Source organism: Orbicella faveolata, unplaced genomic scaffold, assembly GCF_042242905.1.
Source record: "Orbicella faveolata isolate gen_17 unplaced genomic scaffold, um_ofav_v1 contig_13, whole genome shotgun sequence".
NCBI classification, from domain to species: domain Eukaryota; kingdom Metazoa; phylum Cnidaria; class Anthozoa; order Scleractinia; family Merulinidae; genus Orbicella; species Orbicella faveolata.
The window spans coordinates 15812043-15834292 of NW_028301540.1; the positions used below are offsets into that span (position 1 = coordinate 15812043).

Below are 22250 nucleotides of genomic sequence, written 5' to 3' on the forward strand. Positions count from 1 at the left end.
TGGCTTTGCGTTTTGCAGGTTAGCAACAGGGGATAGCCTCTAAATCTTTGGACTGAAATTTGGACTTGGGATGTCAACCGCCAAAACTCTCTGCGCCGGATTCAAACTTTCTCTTCTCCGACTAAAAGACCACTTTATTAAATTTCCACTAACGAGACAAGAGATATAGGATCGGATGGATGAGATCGAAGATGAATATATTTGGCGCTATCGACGGTTGTCACATCGAAATAAACGCGTCACTTGGTATCCCCGAGGACTACATCAATAGACAGCAGCATTACAATGTGAATTTACAGGCCATGGTTAACTGCAATTTACAGTCCATTCATGTTAGCTTCAGGTATCCTTGAAGCGTACAGGAATTCAGGGGCGCTTTCCATTCGACCAAAAATTCCGGTGTGAATTTCCGGAAATTTCTGTGAGCGAATGGTACAGACTTTTCCATTGTGGAAAACGATAAGCCGCACAGTTTTGTTCGCTTGGATTTTTTCAATGACTTCGAGGTTTAAATCGCAAATATAAAGCAAACAGAGCACTGATACGTCGACACGGTGACTTTTTATAGCCCATGCCGGCAGGGACCTTATACAAACCGCAACGGCAGCGAAAACGTCGCAAAACAAAAGGTTTAATGAGTGACAATGGCTTTGCACGCGTTATAAGTCTTTGTACATTTCTTAGTCAACCTATGCAAAACAAAGAAGTACACTACGGAGGCATTATTTTTATTGGAATTAAATGCTATCTCGACAAATTTCAGGTTTTAGCATTTATTGACAGACAAGTGTAGAGTAAAATATTAATCCATTTTCAAATACACGTCGCCGTCATCTTTGTCTGGGATGATCGTGGTGATCGCGACTAAAAGAACTAGCGTTGAACAGAAAATTGCAAATTCACATAATTTCCGAAAAAAGGACAACGTCGCGAGGTATACCTTTTGATTTTCATTCTGGAATTTCCGGAATTTTCGGTTGAATGGTTCGCTTTTCCCAGGAAATGATTTTACCATTTGTCCCAGTTTCAATTTTTTTTCCAAATTTTCACATCACCAAAGAAACTTGTCAGTAGTAAGGAAATCCCTTTCACTAGCAGTGTTTGGTTGTTAACTAACAGGCGGCCGCTTCTTTGCGTTTTAGTAGATTTCTATGCTAGCTCAGCTTTGTATTGAGATCAGGTTAGCTCTTTTATTTAATCTTTTATTGAATTGTTATCTACTTTAACACGTTTTGCAATTTTTAGTAACCAGTGAAAATTTACGTCTTTTAGGATTAGTTTTTATTTTTATGATGTAAAGCGCACTAGAACATTTTATGGAAAGTCGCGCTATACAAATTTTTAATATTAATATTATTACTATTATAATCATAAAAATTACAATTTCCTCGATTGTGATTGGTTTAAAAAACTCCTATTACCCACTAATTCACCATCACTTATTATTTATTATGCGTGATAGTTGACTCGGGCTGCTTCCTCGTCAACTGCCACGCGATAGAAATGTTGAGCTCTTAATCTAATCTAATCTAATCATGCCGATGACTATACTAAAATGGCAAAAAATGCTAATGACTATGCTAGAATAGCAAGGATGCCAATGACTATACTAGAATAGCAAGGATGCTAAAAAAGTTGCAATGATGTTAATACTAGAACAGCGACGATGCTAATGACTATGGTAGAATAGCAATGGTCCTAGCGACTATACTTGAATAGCAATAATGACAATCACCATAATACTACAATGGCAATGATGCTATAGGTAACGCCCATAAAAATAGCAATGATGCCAATACTAGAATGGTAATGATGTTAATGACTGTTTAAGAATTGCAACAATGCTAATGACCATACTAGAATAGCAATGACGCTAGTGATTACAGTAGAATAGCAATAATGATAATGACTACAATGCTAGAATAGTAATGATTCTAGTACCTATAAAAGAATAGAAATGATGCCATTGACTACACTAGAATAGATTGACGCTAGTGGCTACACTACAACAGTAATAATGATTATGATTACACTAGTAAGAATAACAATGACGCCAATGACCAGATTAGAATAACAATGGACACCAATGACTACACTTGAATAGCAATGACACTACTCACTCTATGTTCATTTTCATAACTCATTTAAAAGAAAAAGAAAATTTGCAGCCAGAAAACTGTTTCTGTTATTAACTTGAATCGATTTTTCGGGGCCACAAGCGTTTTTGGCAGGGCCGTACGGCTGCAGAAAAGTATTGAGCGCATGAAGTCGAACGTTTTCGAGTGACAATGAACAATGAATGACTAAGGCACACATATGGCAACTGTTCAGTGTACCATAAATTTTGAATTTCACTTTGGAGACAAACAGCTTCTAAGTAAGTAAGAAGAGCCTGTTAAAGAAAACCTTACGGAATTATTTGGAAATCCATAAGACTGCTTGTAGACTGCGAGGAAGACAGAGACTCTAACGAAGAGATTATGATAACGGTACAACAGAAACAGACCAAACTTAAGGGCAAATACACAAACAATACCAGCTGTTAGCTCAACATCCAAACTAAACGCTGTCAAGGAGTCCGCACTGGGGCAGAAAGAAGAATGTTACCGCCCGATACACCTTACGTGCAAAGAATTTGGGACGATTTCAATTTCGAATGGAAATAGAGTCCGAAAATAAAACCGTCCGAAATTTTAACTGTCCGAAATATTTACAGCACAGAATAAAACTTTTAAGTAGCTCCAAAGCTATTAGATTCCTATATGGAATCATCTTTAGTTGAGACACTGCTTGAAATACGTAGCGGCTTGATAGAATTTGTGTTATTTTCTCGTCAGTGTGTCTTTAAAACCTTGGAGGTGCAGTAGAACTATCATTTTCACAAATATTGTTTCAGTCTATTTATTATGATTACGATTATGACTATGATTAAGATCATTATTATTACCACGCGTATCTTCTACACGCTAGCATTTTTGCTCTTTAATATCTCACTGATTAATCTCTCTTCCCAATCTAGTGTCGTCTTGTATTTGTCAAAATCGACCAGTTTCTTCTTTCTCAAAGCGGCTGGTAATTGCTTTTTCTTCATGTTGTTGATCTTTACGAGAATCAGTGACGAATCACCCTCATCCAATCCCCTCTGCACAGCCATGTGCAGCTCCTCTCGACAAAAGTTGCTGGCGAGGTAATTCTCAGACAAAACAATCAACACTTGACGGCTGCCGTACACACTGTCGGCCATGTTCTGGACGATGGGTCTTCCAATTTCAAAGTCGCGGCTGTGGATGCTGTAGTCAATCGAGTGCTTCTCAAGAATTGACATGAGATTGTCAGTGACCCAACCAAAGTCCTTTGAGCTGTAGCTGATAAACAGTCGGTTTATCAAATCTTCTTTACTGTACTGATCTATCAATGAAAGGTGCGCCAAAAAAGGATCAGCTTGTCAGCGGCGAAGACTCAATGAGCGCTAAATTATAACGCCAAACTGGTCAAGCCATCGTGTAAACGAATTAACAAAATGCTTAATAACCGCCACCCCCCTAGCGTCTACACTCCAATGAGAAAGCAAACTCTGAAAGGAGTTGAGCTATTGTACCTTGGGCATCCTCCACTTGGAATCTTAGTTACTAAGCGCCGTTTAGAAACGCTTATGCCATCGTGGTCTCTGAGGGAAAAGCTTTTTGGACTTTTCAAGCAATCGTCTGTTGCGTGACAGGTCCAAAGAACTTCTGTTTACTGCCCTGAAAAGAACCGGGGGTATTTGCACCACTAAATCTCACGCTGTATTCCGCTGTAAGGTACGACCGGCATTTCCGTGACCATTGTATGGAATGCTTTCCCATTCCGGGTGAGCTACAGCTCTGAACTTACAGTTTGGTATGTAATAGGATGATTTCCGTGACCATTGTATGGAATGCTTTCCCATTCCGGGTGAGCTACAGCTCTGAACTTACAGTTTGGTATGTAATAGGATGATTTCCGTGACCATTGTATGGAATGCTTTCCCATTCCGGTTGAGCTACAGCTCTGAACTTACAGTTTGGTATGTTATAGGATGATTTCCATCTCTTCTTGACACAAAATGGCACGAAAACCATGAACAAGACGGTGACACTTGCGGCTGATATGATGATGATTGGTAGAAGCCACTCTCTGCGACGTCCTGTGGATTAAAAACCAGTCATGAAAACACACGAAAAAACATTTCTTATGGCATGAGTAGATTCTTTCTCTCCCTCTGCTGGGGGCGGTACATCTGGTAGATTATACAAAGATCCTTGTTCAAAAGAGTGTCATTCATTGTTTTTGTCATATGAGGCTCAACTTCTGAAAACCTCATAAGGACATTTAGTCTCAGTTAAGATTAAGGTTTGGAATAAAAAGTTCTAAACAATGTAAAAGTGAGAGTGGAAAATGAGAACGAATCTGTCAAAAATGTTAGATTACTGCAAAGGTTACTTCATGTAAACAGACGCGGGGTGACACTGTCTAACTCTGACCTGAACCCAGATTAGAAGACAGACGTGTTGAAGTGGTCACACTTTCAGTCACTTGCGTTGCTGGAAAGAGAACCAAAATTAGAAAAAAACTGACGACCACTGTAGTATTTTTACTTGTCAGTGGCAACAGACCAGAGCCTAGAGGACTTTCTACACACTGTAATAAAGTTCTGCTGCAGCGTATTGAGTTCCACTATTAGACGGTCAGTTCAACTTATAGTTCTACTTATCCATGCACAAAGTTGGTTTTTCCGTAAATTCCGAGGTTCCGACGAAGAAACGTGAAGAGCAAGACTCACCCAACAGTCAGCTGTCCTTTTTCGCTCAATGTTAACGTCTGCACCTAAAGAGGCTACTCAAAATTTTTAGGTCGGGATCGAAATTTTTTATTGGAATTCGAATAAAATTTCGAATACTTTGAAATAGAATTGAAATTAATATATAACGAAGTCACATGCAGTTTCCACGTACGCGCTAAGTGAGTTCCAAAGTCATTTTTCATCCTTTACCGGGAAATTTCCCTAAAACACACAAGGTTTCTGAAAGGTGTTCATCCTTCTTTTCAAGCGCTGGTGTTGAATTAAGAAAACGCCGGACGCCATATGATTTGAATAGTATAACTAACTGAAACTGTAGAATAGCACTCAAAGAGAGTTTCGAAATGGAGGAATCCTTTAAGTAGCCCGATACTTCACAACTTTCCCCTTAGATTTTGTAGGAAATGTCTTATCTATGCGATCTTGGAGCCACATCTGATTTTTTTCGCTAAAAATGGTAAGTAGCAATGCTGTCAGCATTAAGCGTGCGCGCTTTCATTAGGCGAAGTACGATTAGGGTTCGGGGTTTAGAGTTTAGGGCTAGGGTTAGGCATGGTTTTGAAAGAAAAACTACACCGATTCTGTTGCATCATTTCTTTTTTTTAACCAGGCTCTTACCCGTTTGTGATTGAACGAACACTTTCCAGTGAATACCAGCTACTTGGCTGTTGCATGTCCAGTTGCAGCTGTAATTTCCCTCTTCATCTTCTGTCACGTTAAAAATATAGAGGATGGATTGTAGTTTACATTTGCTGCGCGTTTTCTTCTGTTCTATTTGGTACTTTGTATCATTTTTCAAGAGGGCAGTTTCATTGCGCCAAGTCAACTGTTTTGGACATTTGTCGTGTACATCAGACAAGCATGTCAGATTGACAGTAGAAAAAGTCCTTGCAAGAACCTCCGGAGCAGAGACAATGGTAAGGCTTTTTGGCTGTGGACCTGAGTGAAGTAAAAAGTTCCTGATCATTATTACACAATTATTATGACAAAATTAACTATTAACGCCAAGTTTACACTCTCAAACATACATTCTACTTTATTCTACCCTGCTCCACTCCACTCCACTCCACTCCACGTCACTCCATTCCACTCCACTCCACCACACTCCATTCCAGTCCACTCCACCCTACTTCACTCCACTCCACTCCACTCCACTCCACCCCACTCCGTTCCACTCCACTCCACTCCACGCCACTCCACGCCACTCCACTCCACGCCACTCCACGCCACTCCACTCCACGCCACGCCGCGCCGCGCCGCTCCGCTCCACTACTCCACTCCACTACTAGTAACTCCCTTAGTTACCACTAAGTGGTTATGGGTTTCTGCTTACACACATATTCATACTGCAAGGTTTTAGAGTCCCTCCGGCCAGAAATCCTGTTTTTCGCACAGCACTTATAGGTTCCTTCCAGGTCTTCACGTCCTACAGGAAGACTAAGTCTGCTACGAAGAGTTTCCTCTCCATTTTCCCGCATCTTGTCCACTGAATGATAAATGCCTTCAGTTCCATTCGTGATTATTTTGTCATCCTTGTACCAATAAACTTCGAGAGGCCATCCCGACAAATGGCATTCCAAATCGTCTGGTTTTTTTCCTTCGATCAAAAAAGTTGGAGTTTTGGAGCACCAATAAACTTTCGGTGCATCTAGAGTGGAGAATATTTTTACAAAAGTCAGTGCATGCGTAAAAGAAATATCTGAATATGAAAGGATTCATTATATATCAAGAGTCATATATTCCATAGAGGCTAATTTCCATATGATCGTTACCATGGCTACGATTGCTGCGCTCCAACAAACGGTTGAGCGATCCTTACGGCTACCTGTTCCTATGACTACCACGATATCGCTGCAAATTAAACTGCCCTGGAGGACTTAGACGAAGCAACGGCGCACTGCACTCAGAATCTCTGGTATATTTTTCATCGCAGTGATCGCTAATATCTGTAGAGCGTGGTTTCCGTATTATGCCGCAGCGATCACTATGATTGCTGAGGTAGAACTGAGGTCTATCTCCGTTCACCATGGCTACGGTCGCCGAAGAGATCGATCGCTACAATTTTTTTCGCAGCGATCGTAGCGATCGGATGGAAACCAGCCTTAAATAGCTACGTCATGGTTTGCAAATCTTGAAAAGTTTATTCCGAATTATTTAAGTTTGTCGTTTGTAACAGTCCAATCCTCTCCATCCTTAACAACCCTTGTTACTTCATGGTTTATTATTATCTCTTTGATATTTTTCTATCTTGGCAAACTATTATTTTCAAGTTTCCTCCAATTTAAAGGTAGTTCTGTATGTGGCCAAACTAACTCAAAATATCGTGACATAACATGCCATTCAATGCTATTGGAATAATCTGACATGTCATGTCCATTTATTAGTTATGAACTAAAAACATCTGACATAAATTTATATGAAATCCTTATTTCAACTCCACCATTCTTTTCTCCCTTCATCTAGCTCATGCAAATCTTAAAAATGATAAAAACACAATTTTTGCAGAATTCCTTCACATATCCAACATTTAACCTATTGAGACTTTTTTTGATTTCATGAAACCTCAAAGAGATAATGAGACAACAGTGTAAAAATGTACCATTTAACCGTATTGCCCGCTGTATAACCACATTTCACCGGATCCAATTAAACCGGAAGTTGCCGTATGACAAAATCTTGGCCTGGCCATCCCTCACTCAAAGTTTCAAATAAGCTGCCAAACCATAATAAGCTGACAAATGTATGTCACTGTTGCCAAGAGTGGTGTGTCATAAAAACATTTCTATTTGGATCTTAATTTTCAAAGGCAACAGACAATATGGGTTGGCTACAGAAGTCGAAATTTACACTATGCGTCAGGCGAGAAATGTTAAGAGTGCAATCCCTTTTGTTGCAGAACTTAATGAAAGCAAAGATAAAACAAGCGAAGAAACACCTACGTGTGAAGCTTATATTGGTACAGTCACATGACATAGTGTCGCTGTCCTTTGTTGAATTTGACTGCAGCAATACCAAGTCTGGTGAACCAATACTGTTCTGGATTTTTTTCTTCGCTTGCCTCCAGGTCATGCCTGGTTTCAGTCCTCGTGTGATCATCGAGCAGTTGAGAGTGATGTTGGAATCTGGATCTACTGCGATGGGATTTGTGTACTGACACCCTGGTGGGCAAGAGGATGACTTTATTTCACATTTCACGTCAGTCGCAGATGAGGCATCTGTTCAATAAAATAACAACCCAACAACATCAATTGAGATCAATTTGTCATTGATATACTAGAGCAGTGTCTATGGTAGCAAACGATTGCTTGGAAGGGGGCTACCATTCATCTTGAGCTGAACATATAATTATTCATCAGAGACAAGCTTGTCGATCTAGTGACTATATGCTGCAGTATACTGAGAGCTAGCGCCTATAGTTAACGTAGCGATCGGGCGAAGGGAGTAATTTCTTCGGAACAGTCGAGAGATTTTCCACTTTTCCCACTACTTATTTCCTAAAAGAGATAAAAATATTTTCCTGGAGTATTTCTTAAATGGAAGATGGAAACCTCCTTCTATTTGGTAAATAAAAAGCCCGAAATATACTATAAATCCACCCTACTACATGTTTTACTTATCTCCTTTTCTATGGTTAGCAGTTTGTTCTAACATGTAAGTGCTTTTCACCCGCGATTCCAAAATGACTGATGTGTTACATTGGATTTAGCCGCTGTTTTTTCAAAATTTCAAAATTATATTATTTTAAAAAAGCTCAGTAATAAAGGAAATCACTGAACTTTTCTAGGATTTCGTTGAAACAACGGCGTTTGATGTCTGAACAGTTTCTGTTGTTTTCATGCACAGATTACTGTGCAGTAAGACCTCAGAATGAAAACATAACGCAAGCAAATGTTATCTTACCGCGTTTGCATTTATTAACTCCTTCTTTTGTGACAGTAACAACAGGTGTTATGTGACGACCATTTCAATTTTATTGTATAATGAGTTCTTTCTTCACTCGACAAGAACTTTTTAAACGCATTTCATAAGCAGGATATTCTCTTAGTGACACAAATGACTAATTTTGTAATTTGTGAAATTACAAATCAGCGATGCAATTTCGCGTAAATAATTTTAAAAGAAATGATTTTCGTTTATTCTCAAAAACTCACTTGGACTGAAAGTAAAAATTAACAAAGTTTTATTATTATTCAGGGTAATTTATCATTTCTGGCAGCAAATTAGGTCAGAAAAACCGACCACTTCTCTGGCCTATTTCTTTGCAAATGTGAATTATGTGTCTAGAGTAAATAAAGCATTGTTGTTGTTGTTGTTGGCCTTCTTTCGATTGCACAATTTGTTGATACAACAACTGTGCAACTTGTCGCGCGCTCATTGGCTAATTTTTTTTATGGTCAGTTAGAGAGAATGGTAGATGAAATTTGCCAGAATACTTACAGGAGGCCACCACACTAAATTTGGAACGAACAACAGATAACTATACCCGCGACGCGTTTCTTTTTTCCGTGGCGGCCATTTTGAATGTTTAATATTCGGTTGGAGGTCTAGAGCTTTACGATACAGCCGACAAATCTCGGAACATCGATCTCGTAACGAGAATAATAAAGTAACGTCGCGGTTTTGTAAGAACTAGTTCTCGAACTGTTTTTCTATTCCGAACTTCGCACCAGACGACCGCCAACTTAAAATTGAAAGCAGCTGCTACAAGGCAAGAACCGGTCGATCTGTAATTAGTCCTTAAATATGATGAAAGAGACGCTGTCTGTTACGCTCCTCACCTGAAACCTATACATATTTTGATCATTTCTCTTGTAGTTTTTTCTTTGTGGGAAATAACAATTTATGACAGATGAAACTGTTATTGAATTGTCTCTTATTTATTTGCTAAAGAGACACCTTGCTTAAAGGCACAATTAACAACCAAAACCTTCTTACCAACTGCTGATATTCGATACCGGCGTCCACAAAGACACTAAGGCCTTGTCCACCTACGCCGAAGAAATTTAAAAAAGGGTTTTTTTAGTTTGAGACGCATCAAAAGTTTTCCATCCACACTACATCGAAGAAATTTGTGAACGCAACCATTACCTGTTATTTTGGATTTGTGTTTGAGGAAAACTTAGGCAAGGAAATCGCATGATTATCCTGACCTCATCGTTTTCGAAACGCTCCTTTTAAAAAATATTTTCCGCCCAATCTAAAACGCAAGGCCGCCGTTTTCAAATCCCTCCATTTTCAAGAGGGTTTTCGATACGCTACGTTTTCGTGACGGATTAGTGTGGACGGTAGGCCAACCCGTAGAAATAAAGCTGTGTTTTCAAATTTTTTCGGCGCATTGTGGACGAGGCCTGAGGGCATAATTTCCTAGACGCTGGTTATGTCGGAACGGCCCAGTTATACCGGAATCAGAATCAAAATCAGAAGGGTGATAGCATTCATCTTGCAATAGTGGCGTTGCTAAATATCACTAACTTCATAAAATGTTTAGAGTAAGTCTTTCATCCAAGCTACATTCTGTAAATAGGCTCATTGCTTTTTGAGCGCCAAATACCATCTGGACCATAACTGATAAGTTTGTCGGTGACTGTTTTTAGATGTTACGTTAAGACGTTTGGGCTTGTATTAAAGACCCCATTAGATGAAAATGAAAGGTTATACTCGAGATTCAAAAAGGCGGCACACTAAACGAGCGCACTTAGAAGGATTCAAAAAACTTAGCCGGAGAGTTTTAGATCATAAACATTAATATTCAAATGGCACTGAACAACACAAATTTGTTCAAAAACCAAAAAGTTCAGGTAATCCAAAATGCCGTAAAGTTCGCTTAAAATAAAACTTCCAGTAAGGAGGACGTGATAACCGAAATTAAACGGTATTTAATTTTGTAGAAAAAAAAAGAAAATGGCCCATTATTGACTTAGCGCGATAATGGGTTTTATGCTGAGGCGGGGCCTTATCTTATCTTACGGTACAAGCTGCAGAGGTAGATAGCCGTTAATGGGCTAGACACCACACGCATAGCAAGCTTTAAATTCGTGTGCTCTGCTAACCCTCTCCCCTTTTTCTGCCAGCGCCGATCGCGATAGCTGTTTAGCCTTAGAAGCGTACTTTACTTTCTTTCGTCGGCCCTCCACCATCCCCTGAGCTCCTCCTCTGCTCTTGCTACCTCTTACTGGGCTGGCTGTTTTTCGCCCCAACTTTATTCACTGAATCAAATATAGCGATGTTTAATTGATTAATTTGACACCTTAGCATTTGAATGGTTTGAAATAAACGCCACGTGAGTGGCCAAATTAATCCAAACAAGTGTTTCAGTGATTCAGTGGTTTCTGGCCGCATGCACGACCGCGATTATAACCATTTCATTATAGTCTTTTGTGCGCTGGGTTTATAAATAGGCGTCGCTCTCGGCATAAAAAAAAAAAAAAATATATATATATATATATAATAATCTTATTTTTATACCCATTTTTCAATATTCATTAAAAATTCATGTACTTATTAAAAAGATAACTTGGAAAGGCCGGGCGCTTTCGATTGGACCAAAAATTCTGGTTCAGTTGACTGCACAGCCGGAGTGGAAAACGATAAGCCCATTCCATTCAAAATTGTTACCTCTAAAATTGAAAATGGCTGACTGACCCTGACTCTCCCAGACTTTTGTTTGCTTGAGATTATTCAATGACTTCAAGTTTTAAACACAGCGGACCCGAACACTGTATCAACAATAGCATAATCATTTAAAATAAATTTACTGTTATTTACCTGTGTTCCTGTGTCTTTTTGAGCCGTTGAGAAGGGATTTGAATAGAAGCGAAGTGCGGGTTACATTTCAAATATCATCTTGTCTGCCGCTTTGTACAGTGTTCGGGTCCTTTGTGGCTTAAATCGCTAAGCAACCAGAATACTGTGACTTTAAGACCACAAAAGCGGGGACCTTATACAAACCACAACGGCAGCGAAAACATCGCAAAACAAAGGGTTTAATGAGTGGTACAATGGTTCTGCACGTGTTAAAAATTTCCGTAAATTTCTTAGCCATCCTTTGCAAAACAACAGTTCATTTTCAATTTCAGGTTTTATAAAGAAAAAAAAAAAAAGAACGTGAACACCACGGGCATATCTTTTTAACGGAATTAAACACTTTCTTGGCGTATTTAGCGGTAGCTAGTATTCCATCGACAGACAGGTGGCTATATTATAAAGTAAAATCTTGATCCATTTTCGAAGACGCGTCGCCGTCATCTAATAGCGTGAGATGTCCAACTCGCTGTGATCGCGGTCAAAAGAACTAGCGGTGAATAAAAAAAAGAGGACAACCTTCTCAGGTATACCAACATGCTGGAGGCAATTTTGCTGGAAATTTCTGTTACATTTGATTTTCATGGTGGAACTTCTAGAATTTTCCGGAACCTTTCCCAGGAAATTTCCGTACCACGTGTCCCAGTTTAGAAAATTTCGGAATTTTTGGTTGAATGGAAATTGTCCACTGTTTAGTATTTTACAGAAAATCTATGCCTATTGTTAAAATTGTTTTATCAAGAAAGGATTAGAACGGAATACTCTTGCAATAGTTTAAAGAACAAACATCGTTATGGACAATACATTTCTTTTACATACAATTTCGCCGACCACCTCGAGTAATTTTGCCCAAATGCAATGAAGTGTAGAAGAAATAACTAGGATTTTGTCTCGTCAAGGCGAGAAAGAATGCAAACAAAGCTTCTTAACTGCAAGCGACAAAAAGAAAATTAATTCCTCGTTACTTTTCATTTTCTCCTACCAATAAACAACGAAAGACGATATGGTTGATGAACTACAATTTTAGAAACGCACAATGGCGCATGAAATTTTAACAGCGTGATTCACTTCACATACCTTGAATCATAAGAAGAGACAAAGAACAAAACAGGAAGTATTTCAGCAAACGAAGCTTGAAGTTGTTCTCTAGGTGTTGATTCTTCATGGTCTCAATTCCAGCCGCGATCTGTGAATTCGTGGTCATCACTTAGCTTTGTCTCTTGCTGTTGCACTAGTGTGTTCTTCAACGAGTTTACCCTCCTCTACCTTTTATCGCTGCTCAATATGTGCCTTCCCTTTCACGCGATTTGTTTAAATTTTGGAAACAGTCCTTAATGCTTGCAGCGAGGCGGGAAGTAGGTCAGATGTTGGTTATTTATGCAAAACAGGATGTCATATATGAATTATAGAGCCCACCATATAATATAAGGATACCGCGGCATCATGTAGACTAAAAGGTAAGTAGCTACGACGGTGACGTCGATAAAACACGTCGATTTTTTGAGCGACTGTTGATATTTAATAAATCCATAAGGAGACAGTGAAGACAATGCTGTATTTCCTAACGACTGGTTCAGGTGTATTTTGAATGTAAAAAGAGTGGAGAGTCCCAGATATGCCGGGATCGGAATCAAAATGAGAACGAGGATACATATTCACTTTCCAAAAACCTTATGTTGCTCGGTAAACAATGGGTTATGTTTAGAGTAAGTAACGATGACTTTCGTCTAAGTTGCATTCGGTGAATGGCTTTATTGCTCGTTTCACCGACAAATACCACCTGGACAGTGACTCATTATTATTCAAATGTGACCTAAACAACAGAGACAAGTCCGAATAACAAAAAACTCAGATAATCTAAAATTTGAAGGTCGGAGTAATCCAACATTCACAACAGTTAAAAGATTGAATAATGGAGGACGTCATAACCAAAACTTAACTGTAATCTTATCAACCCATTTTATTTTGTGGCGCCAAAGTTGGCGGGTAGCGAGGATAAATAAGCAAAGTCTTAAATTTACTGCAGTCCATTTGCCTTTGAAATATGCTTGTCAAATTGATCAATTTGAAAGACTGTTTAGTATTTTATAGCAAACCTAGGCATGTTGAAAATTCTCTTTTAAGCAAAAGTGTACAGAGCGTAAATTTTGTAAGAGGTTTCGCTGTTAAGAGCAACAAAATCCTTTGTAATTTGTGATACTAAAATAAAGACGTAGTGATGTATGTACATTTGTTTTAAGGTTTTTAAATTTTCTGAAATATCTGGAATGATTTTCCTCGTATGCAATGAAGTATACATATTGGTATTTTTAAGAAATAACGAGGACGTTTGTCCCGGGAAGCCAAGAAGGCTTGCAAACAGGATTTCTTAACCGCGGGCGATGAAAAAAGTCGATTAATTTCTCGTTATTTTTCATTTTCTGCCACCAAATAAACAACAAAAGACGCCATAGTTGATGAACTAAATTTTAAGGAATGCACAATGGCCAATGAAATTTTAACAGCATGATCATACCTTGAATCATAAGAAGAGACAAAGAACAAAGCAGGAAGTATTTCGCCAAACGAAGCTTGGAGTTTTTCTCCAGGTGTTGATTCTTCATGGTCTCAATTCCAGCCGTAAACTGTGAATTCGTATTCATCTCTTAGTTTTGTCGAAATATCTTGCTGTTGCACTGGTGTTTTCCTGAACACGGATACTTTACTTACCCTTATCTTTGACTGCTGGTCAATATGTGCCTACATGCATTTTGAGAGGCGAGTTCTTAATGGCTCTATCAGGGCGGGGAGAGGGCCAAATGTTTATTACTTATGCAAAACAGGATATCACATGAATTACAAGGCGGAATTGGCACGACAACCAAACATGGAAATGACTTACACATAAAAATGTCCACCTATTTCGGAGGTAAAGATGATATTGACAACCGCAACATACAGAAGACAACTGCCAAAATGTGTTCCTTAACCTGTCATGACGTTTGCTAACAATTAAGATTTATCTTATTTAGCTAAAGAAATTTGAGTAAACCTGTCGAGATCTGATGTAAACGAAGATTTATTGGAAGGTGTAAGAAAATTACAAATCTTCGGGTAAACATCCCGAGGTTATCGTCATTTCGAAAAAAAATTATACAAAATGTTCTTTCAAAATTTCGAGCGAACGATTCAATTCGTATAGTTTTGATTCGTATATATTCGTATATTTTCAGAGCATTTTCCGCACTATTTACCGTCGTGACGAAAATTCCGTAATTTTTGGCAGAATCTCAAGTGTCGCCCTGATACGATCGAATTTACAGCCAGATTTGGGAATTAAGATATTCATTAAGATATACATATACCTGATGTCTTGAAAACCAGGTCCGAACAGCCCAATGACAGCTGGTGCCTAATAGAGTCATGCAAGCAGTGCTTACCAAGTTCCGCACTCCACAATTCATCTAGTCCAAAAAGGAAATGACACTAGAATCTCTGGGCCACCTGTGGATGAATTCAGGCTTAACTGTCATCATATCAGATAAAAGCTCTTTGCAAGCATATCATCATTCTGGGTTTGCCTCTTTCTTCACTTAAAGGGCATATTTTGCCCTGCAAAACAGCATCTCGGTAATCGATCGAGAGCTTATTACCAGCTGTTTCTGCTCTATCTTGTCAAAATTCACCGATTCTTTTCAGTGTAAAAGTCATGCCTCTGCAACCTATCATCAGTCTGGTTCTTCCTCTTTTTTCATTAAAAGGTCATATTTTAGCATGCGAAACAGCATCTCGGTAATCGATCAAGAGCTTATTACAAGCAATTTCTGCTCTAGCCACTGATACATTGACGATGATTATACCTGATGTTTTGAAAACCAGGTCTGAACAGCCCAATAACAGCTGGTGCCTAATAGAGTCATGTAAGCAGTGCTTACCAAGTTCCGCACTCCACACTTCATCTAGTGCAAAAAGGAAATGACACTAGAATCTCTGGGCCACCTGTGGATGAATTCAGACTTAACTGTCATCATATCAGATAAAAGCTTTTTGCAAGCATAACTTAATGACAGCAAACTAAAGTGCCTTGAAATCTCTCCCTCCCCCCGGGGGTCAGGTACCACTCCGCACATATCAGCCCCTCCTCCCTCACGACAATAATGGAACCTTCTGCCAAGGCAACAAACCCACTCAGCTTTGGGAAATTCCGTGCACTTTAAGGATTGTGTCACGTCGGACAGCTAAGTACATACCCAGCCGTCAGACTGACTTGAGACTATGGACACAAGTTCAAACCGACCCCACCCCCCTGGATTAAGGGCCAGGGACCCCAAAGAGGTATCCACAATTAGCCACACTCCTGTAGATGTCTCCAGACTTTCCGGTAACGGAGCTCCCCCTGGAAAATAATGTGCTACGCTAAACTGAAATCGATGCCTGCGGCATCGATTTCAGCACAGCTCGCGGAGTAAAATTAGGTATGCGTTTTTCAAAACTTCAAGGAAAAGTGCAATTGTAATGGCTCTATGTTTCCAGGTCATGCATTTTCTGTAAAACAACATGTCCTTTTGCACTCAGATTAAGTCATTGTCTGAGCCCATGTAGGGTTGACCCGCCCGTGGGCTTGGAGAGGTAAGATCAGTACATTATAGCAACCCTGTTGTGCTTACAAAATTTACCTTTGGCTTCAACTTTATAACAAACCAGTTTGATTTTGACAGTGTGGCATGTTTATGATCTACAGCCCCTACCTTCATCTAGAAAAACCAAACTCAAATTGAAAATGAAAACAAGAAAATCCAAAAGAGTATTAATCAAGTCAAACTGGTTTGAAAAGTTTACCAACAAAAATAACTTCACAGCACAATTAACAGACCCCTTTTTCAAAACTGCAGGTAGATGTCTCTTGTGAAAATTCACCAACTCTTTTCAGTGTGAAAGTCATGCCTCTGCAACCTATCATCATTCTGGATTTGCCTCTTTCTTCACTTAAAGGGCATATTTTGCCCTGCAAAACAGCATCTCGGTAATCGATCGAGAGCTTATTACCAGCTGTTTCTGCTCTATCTTGTCAAAATTCACCGATTCTTTTCAGTGTAAAAGTCATGCCTCTGCAACCTATCATCAGTCTGGTTTTTCCTCTTTTTTCATTAAAAGGTCATATTTTAGCATGCGAAACAGCATCTCGGTAATCGATCAAGAGCTTATTACAAGCAATTTCTGCTCTAGCCACTGATACATTGACGATATATACCTGATGTTTTGAAAACCACATCCGAACAGCCCAATAACAGCTGGTGTCTAATAGAGTCATGCAAGCAGTGCTTACCAAGTTCCGCACTCCACACTTCATCTAGTGCAAAAAGGAAATGACACTAGAATCTCTGGGCCACCTGTGGATGAATTCAGGCTTAACTGTCATCATATCAGATAAAAGCTTTTTGCAAGCATAACTTAATGACAGCAAACTAAAGTGCCTTGAAATCTCCCCCTCCCCCCGGGGGTCAGGTACCACTCCGCACATATCAGTACAAATTGATATATCAAAAAAATGTTCAAAAAAATATCGAGTGTTTAGAGTTCGAGAGTGATCGTCGTCACTGTAAATTTTTCTGGAATAACAGAGATGAGAAACTTTTATTAATTTGCCTTGTTAAACTGAACTCTCGACTAAGTAAAACATATTACGGAATTTCGTTCCCCTGAGTAAGTTGCACTATAACAGTATTTACTTATCAAAATTACGTAAATCGATACAGCAGGGAATCACCCAGACCACAAGATTGAATAAAAACAATCTCGCTTCAGAACTTCTCAAAAGTTAAAGACGGCAAATAAATAGCATAATGGGCGCCCTTCTGGATATGAATATTTCATGAGAGACTTATGGATGAATACTTACCACTATAAACGTTTGTGTAGACTTCTGACCTCTCTCCATCTTTTGCTTACTGCTTACTTGTACGTTCGGCTACTCTGCGAAAAACCTGTTTTGTTCTTACTATCGAGCCTCTCAAGAGGTTCCTGTTTAGTGTTTTCTGGGAGATGGAACGATAAACTAAAAAATCCGAACAAATTTATCTCCGGCCCACCCTGACTAACGTAAAGTTACTCGCCTTAGAAAGCTCTATGCACTCAACAACCGCCATATTTTAGACCGCAGTGCGACTCGCGCCAGTCTTCAAGTGTTAAGATTGGCTAATATGCTCGATCCATTTGCCCTAGTGGGTACTTCTCGGCAAATTGTTTTCATCGATGTTGACACTTCGTAAAACATAATTCCTATTTTTCTTCTCTTAAAATATGGAAAAATCTAATAATTCTTCCGGAGACAAGGAATATTGTTCCTGTGAGCTACCAAATTTCGAGCTTAAGTTTTTTGCCGGGCCTCAAATTTAAGCGAGCAGGAGTTGAATCAGCTGATTGAACAAAGACACACGACACTCGGAAACGGACCCAAAAAACAAAAAACTGGTCTGTATCAAAAATGAATGCGTTCCCAGAGAGACTGCATAGCAGCAAAAAAGAGTTTCTCTTGGAGTTACTACACCCCGACCAAATGGAACACGAACCGCGTGTTAACCACAAATTCCCGTGCTTTTGAATAAATTTAAGGCCCATGTGAAGTTTCTGTGGGAAAATATTCATTGGCACTTGTATGTAGCCTATCTTGCCATCAAGGAGCAGAGATGTCCTTCGTAAACGTCCGCAGGGTAATGCTTAAGCACAAGAGAGGGGCTAAATGTCCACTTCTAGTTAAATTTTTGTCTTCTTGTGTGGAGCAAAGCCCGGGTAACTTTTTGTCCACGGCCGAGATTTTCGAAGCCTACGAAAGCGCGGTTAGAGTGTGGACGGACAACGACAGTGTTAGCGGCCAAACAAAGTTTTTAATGAAGAGAAACACTTTTAACAGAGCAAGTATTTTGCAGCGATCATTGCTTTAAAATTTGCTTCGTTTATAGGTCTGTGATTCTATGTTTCAAACAAGAGTGAAGAGAATGAAATAGATATTTTTTTGAACGAATGAATGAATGAATCACGTCAAAGATCAGAGTATTTAGCTATAGAAAGAAACTAATTGGGGACACTATTTGCACATTTAACGCGTTTTTTTTTACAGCAACTGAAAAACGCCATTTCGACTCATAGTCAACTTAAGGGATGGCAAGTGAGGACAGACATGAGCAACCACGTTCGCAGATACCGAGGACTTAAACTCCGCCGCGCTCGTCGAAGTCGCCCAGGATATGAATTTGGTGGGCGTGACACCCAACAACGGGTTCAAAATTACATAGACGCAAATCCTCCACCATTACCCCCGATAGAGGTGAGTTTTATTTTACCAACCAAAGCAAAATATTTTTCAAGGTTTTTTTTTTTTTTAACAGCGATAGCTATTTATTACATGTACCATACAAACCAAGGAGGCAATACCATATATAATTTACTTGCGAATGATATGAGATCACTTTTCCAACATAATCCGAAGTATTCCGAAGATGAATAACAACCACTGGAAGGCTTCCGAATATCACGGGAGGCCATCCGATTTTTTTTCAACAAAGATTGGCCAAGTTTGCCTGAACTCAACCGAAAATTTAGAATATTTCCTAAGGTTACCGAGAAACATCCAAAGAATATCGAAAGTCATAAAAGCTATTCCGAAGATTTCTAAACGAAGCTAAGGCTGTATACGAAGTTTCCCGAGTCAAACAAGGTTTTTTTTAATGTTTTTACTAACATGTTTTGTCATCTTCCTGAATATTTATCCATTCTTTCATTTTACCGATCCATGATGTTCCCAGTGACCCCAGAGCGGCAGGTCGCTGTGCGTTTGCAAACCGCGACATCGAGAGGGGTGAAATAGTAGTAGAATATCAAGGGGAGCATGTTTCCTTGGTAGAAGCGGCCACGCGCGAGGAGAAATACGCCAGGGAGGGCAAAATTTGCACCCTGATGGTCATTGAAAGTGGAGGCCGCCAAATTGCGTAAGTATCTTGTTTGACGTAAGATCTTCAAAAGGCGTTTCATTAACAGAGCTATCTCAACAACCATCGCGACCCTTAGTATAATTAATGGTAACTTGAAAAATGAAACGAGTTTGATCAATTTGTCTATATGAGTCCAGACTAATTAAACCTATAGCCACGGCTGAAATACAAGTATACAGGATTTAATAATGCGCATTATTTGTTTTATATTTTGTTTTTAGGATCGATCCCTACCAAGGCAACGAGGAAACCGGGCCGACTTGGGGGGCACTGATCAACCACTCTCGAAACCACGCAAATTTGAGACCCTTCGTAGCGTTAAAAAATTCAGGAAGACCGAGAGTGTTTTTGGTTGCCTTGCATGATATTCCCGAAACCGTAGAGTTCCTATGGAACTACAACGATACGGATTGGGAATGTTATGCAGACAGTCAAACTATTCCCTCTCAAGCCCTTTAAGGCCTGGATCAAGAATTTAAAGGGAAACAGCAGAACCTGAGTAGTCACGCGGGTTATGGTTATCCTGAATTGTTTTACTAAGCTGACATGTATATTTTCTTCTGCTAAAAACTAAATTGGAGTCCTTTCTTACATGTCGGTGAAATCGAATTGGCATAGACTTCCACTCTTGTTGGTCAATAACACAGGTTTTTTTTTTTTTAATTATCTACCTTTGTTACGTTTAGAATGGAGTGTACTTGATTTCGTATTAAAGAGTGGTGTAGGTCTTTGGGGGAAATTAGTGACCTTCGACCATCTCAAAACGAGGGATACGCTTATTCCAAACGTTGCAGGACCGAAATGGTTGACCTGCTTCTTTGTCAAACACCACCAAATCCTCAAATGTTGGGTACACTTGAAAATGTTGACGACGCTAAATAGGCAGAACTGCTAAATTTTGTTCCACTGACATTTTCATGAATCAACTATTTGCTATGATCCAGACCTTAATGTGCTTGAACTCTAATTAACAATTACATTATGAGCTCGAGATTTCTACGAGTTGATAGTTGACGAGGCCGTAGGCCGAATCAAATATCGCCTCTTAGTCAAATCTACTAGCGTTCTATCACGAATGCCGTTCTCTGATTGGCTACGCTTCTCACTAGCTACGTTGTGATCGATAGATAATGAGTGGCGTAGTAGTGTGCCCTTGTTAACAAATTGACGGCCACTTCTTTCGAAGTGTCTGCGAGGAGGATTTCGATAAGAGATTTTTTGAAATCTCGAGCTCGTAATCTAATTGTTAAATAGAAATCGAGGGCGAGTAATCTAATTATTTTAGTAGATTTCTAACTGAAATTTCTTTCAAGTAACGGTTCTAATTATTTCTGGTCTTAGTGTTAAACTTCATGCTTTAGGGAATTCGTGCGGACTGAATTAATTGTCAGTTTGACATTTGCAGTTGTGTACGCGCGCTTATCAGTTTCTTTCAAACATTTCGACCTTTTTTAATTCAAGAAACCGCACGTAAATGCCCTCCTTTTAGTCTTCTCAGGAATTTTGTTTATCCATTTGTTTCTGAATGCTCTTTGAAAACTTCGTAGAATCGAGGAAACGTTGCAATGTTGTCGACCACACCAAGCTACTGCACACTAATGCATGATAGTGTGCAGTGGCTCAGCCAATCAGATTACAGCATTTTCATTAGTATAGTAGTAGAATTCTACTAAAGAATCTTAGGGTATGACTTGAACCAGAGTATTGGACTAATTTGTGACCCTTCTCTAGACCGTAATTTATAGGCCTGGTTCATGCGTTAATTTTCGTGAGTAAAAATTGTCCCCACCCCCTTCAAACAAAGTGTAACGTTATACACGTTTATATGGAAACGTTTCATTGCATCTCACTAATTAGCAAGTGTACATACGCATTTTCCGGATTCTGATGTAATGCCTCTCATCCTGAACTGCATCCCTTTCAATTTCTTACGAATTATTCAAATACTTAGCCACCTACTAATAGCAAAAACGAAGTTACTGTTATATAGTTGTATACTGTTATATATACTGTTTCATGTAGATAATGGTGAACAGAGCGTTGTCAGGAAAAGAGTTAAACTAATTAGTAGATATTTTTTTATTAGAATACACGTGATAGTAAACCTTGCATTTGGCTTGACTGATTTTTTTCTGACTGATCATGGCCTGCAGTGGGCCAGCTAAAACCACTAACCCAACATGAGTTATTCGTGAGCAAGAGTTATGTTTCTCTTGTCTCAAAACTTTTGACACAGAGGACTCTGGGAACGAGATTGACACAGAGGCTAAATACCTATCATTGTTACTTATTTCGCCAGGTCCTATTTACTCGAAAGTGGAATCGAGTAGGTGAATTTCGCGAGTCTGAAAAATTATCCATTTGTTATAAAAAAAAGTCGTCAGTGTTTATAGCTAACTAGATATTTTTGAAAATTTCAACAAATGGCAATCCGTATTAGCAAACGGGTACTCAGAATCGTAGCGAATCGCGAAAACCGCTCAAATTTAACCCAGCGAAAGGAAGAAACAGTACTGAAGGTGTCAACATTATAGATAAATAATAAATCCTTCTAAAAAAAATGGAATTCAATTGGAAATCATCTTTAATAACCAATAACCAAAAACGCAATTTTTTACCCGCCATTACCGTGAAAGCTTTTGTCACTTTAACTGAAGCCAGAG

At 39.2% G+C, this 22250-nt stretch overlaps 1 protein-coding gene and 1 long non-coding RNA gene across 2 annotated transcripts; one reads left to right on the forward strand and one right to left on the reverse strand.

The window, feature by feature from the left end:
* Positions 1-1164: 1164 nt before the first annotated feature.
* On the reverse strand, positions 1165-13284 carry LOC110054992 (uncharacterized). The gene is made up of 7 exons (XM_020761375.2): positions 12698-13284; positions 7759-8034; positions 6153-6467; positions 5438-5758; positions 4503-4562; positions 4040-4165; positions 1165-3408 (listed from the first exon to the last, which is right to left on the reverse strand). The coding sequence occupies exons 1-7, from the start codon at positions 12822-12824 to the stop codon at positions 2960-2962; spliced, it is 1674 nt and encodes a 557-aa protein (XP_020617034.2). The 5' UTR covers positions 12825-13284; the 3' UTR covers positions 1165-2959.
* A 5742-nt stretch (positions 13285-19026) lies between these two features.
* On the forward strand, positions 19027-21691 carry LOC149115281 (uncharacterized). The gene is made up of 2 exons (XR_016206021.1): positions 19027-19584; positions 19809-21691. It is a non-coding gene; the product is annotated as an uncharacterized LOC149115281 (long non-coding RNA).
* Positions 21692-22250: the final 559 nt, after the last annotated feature.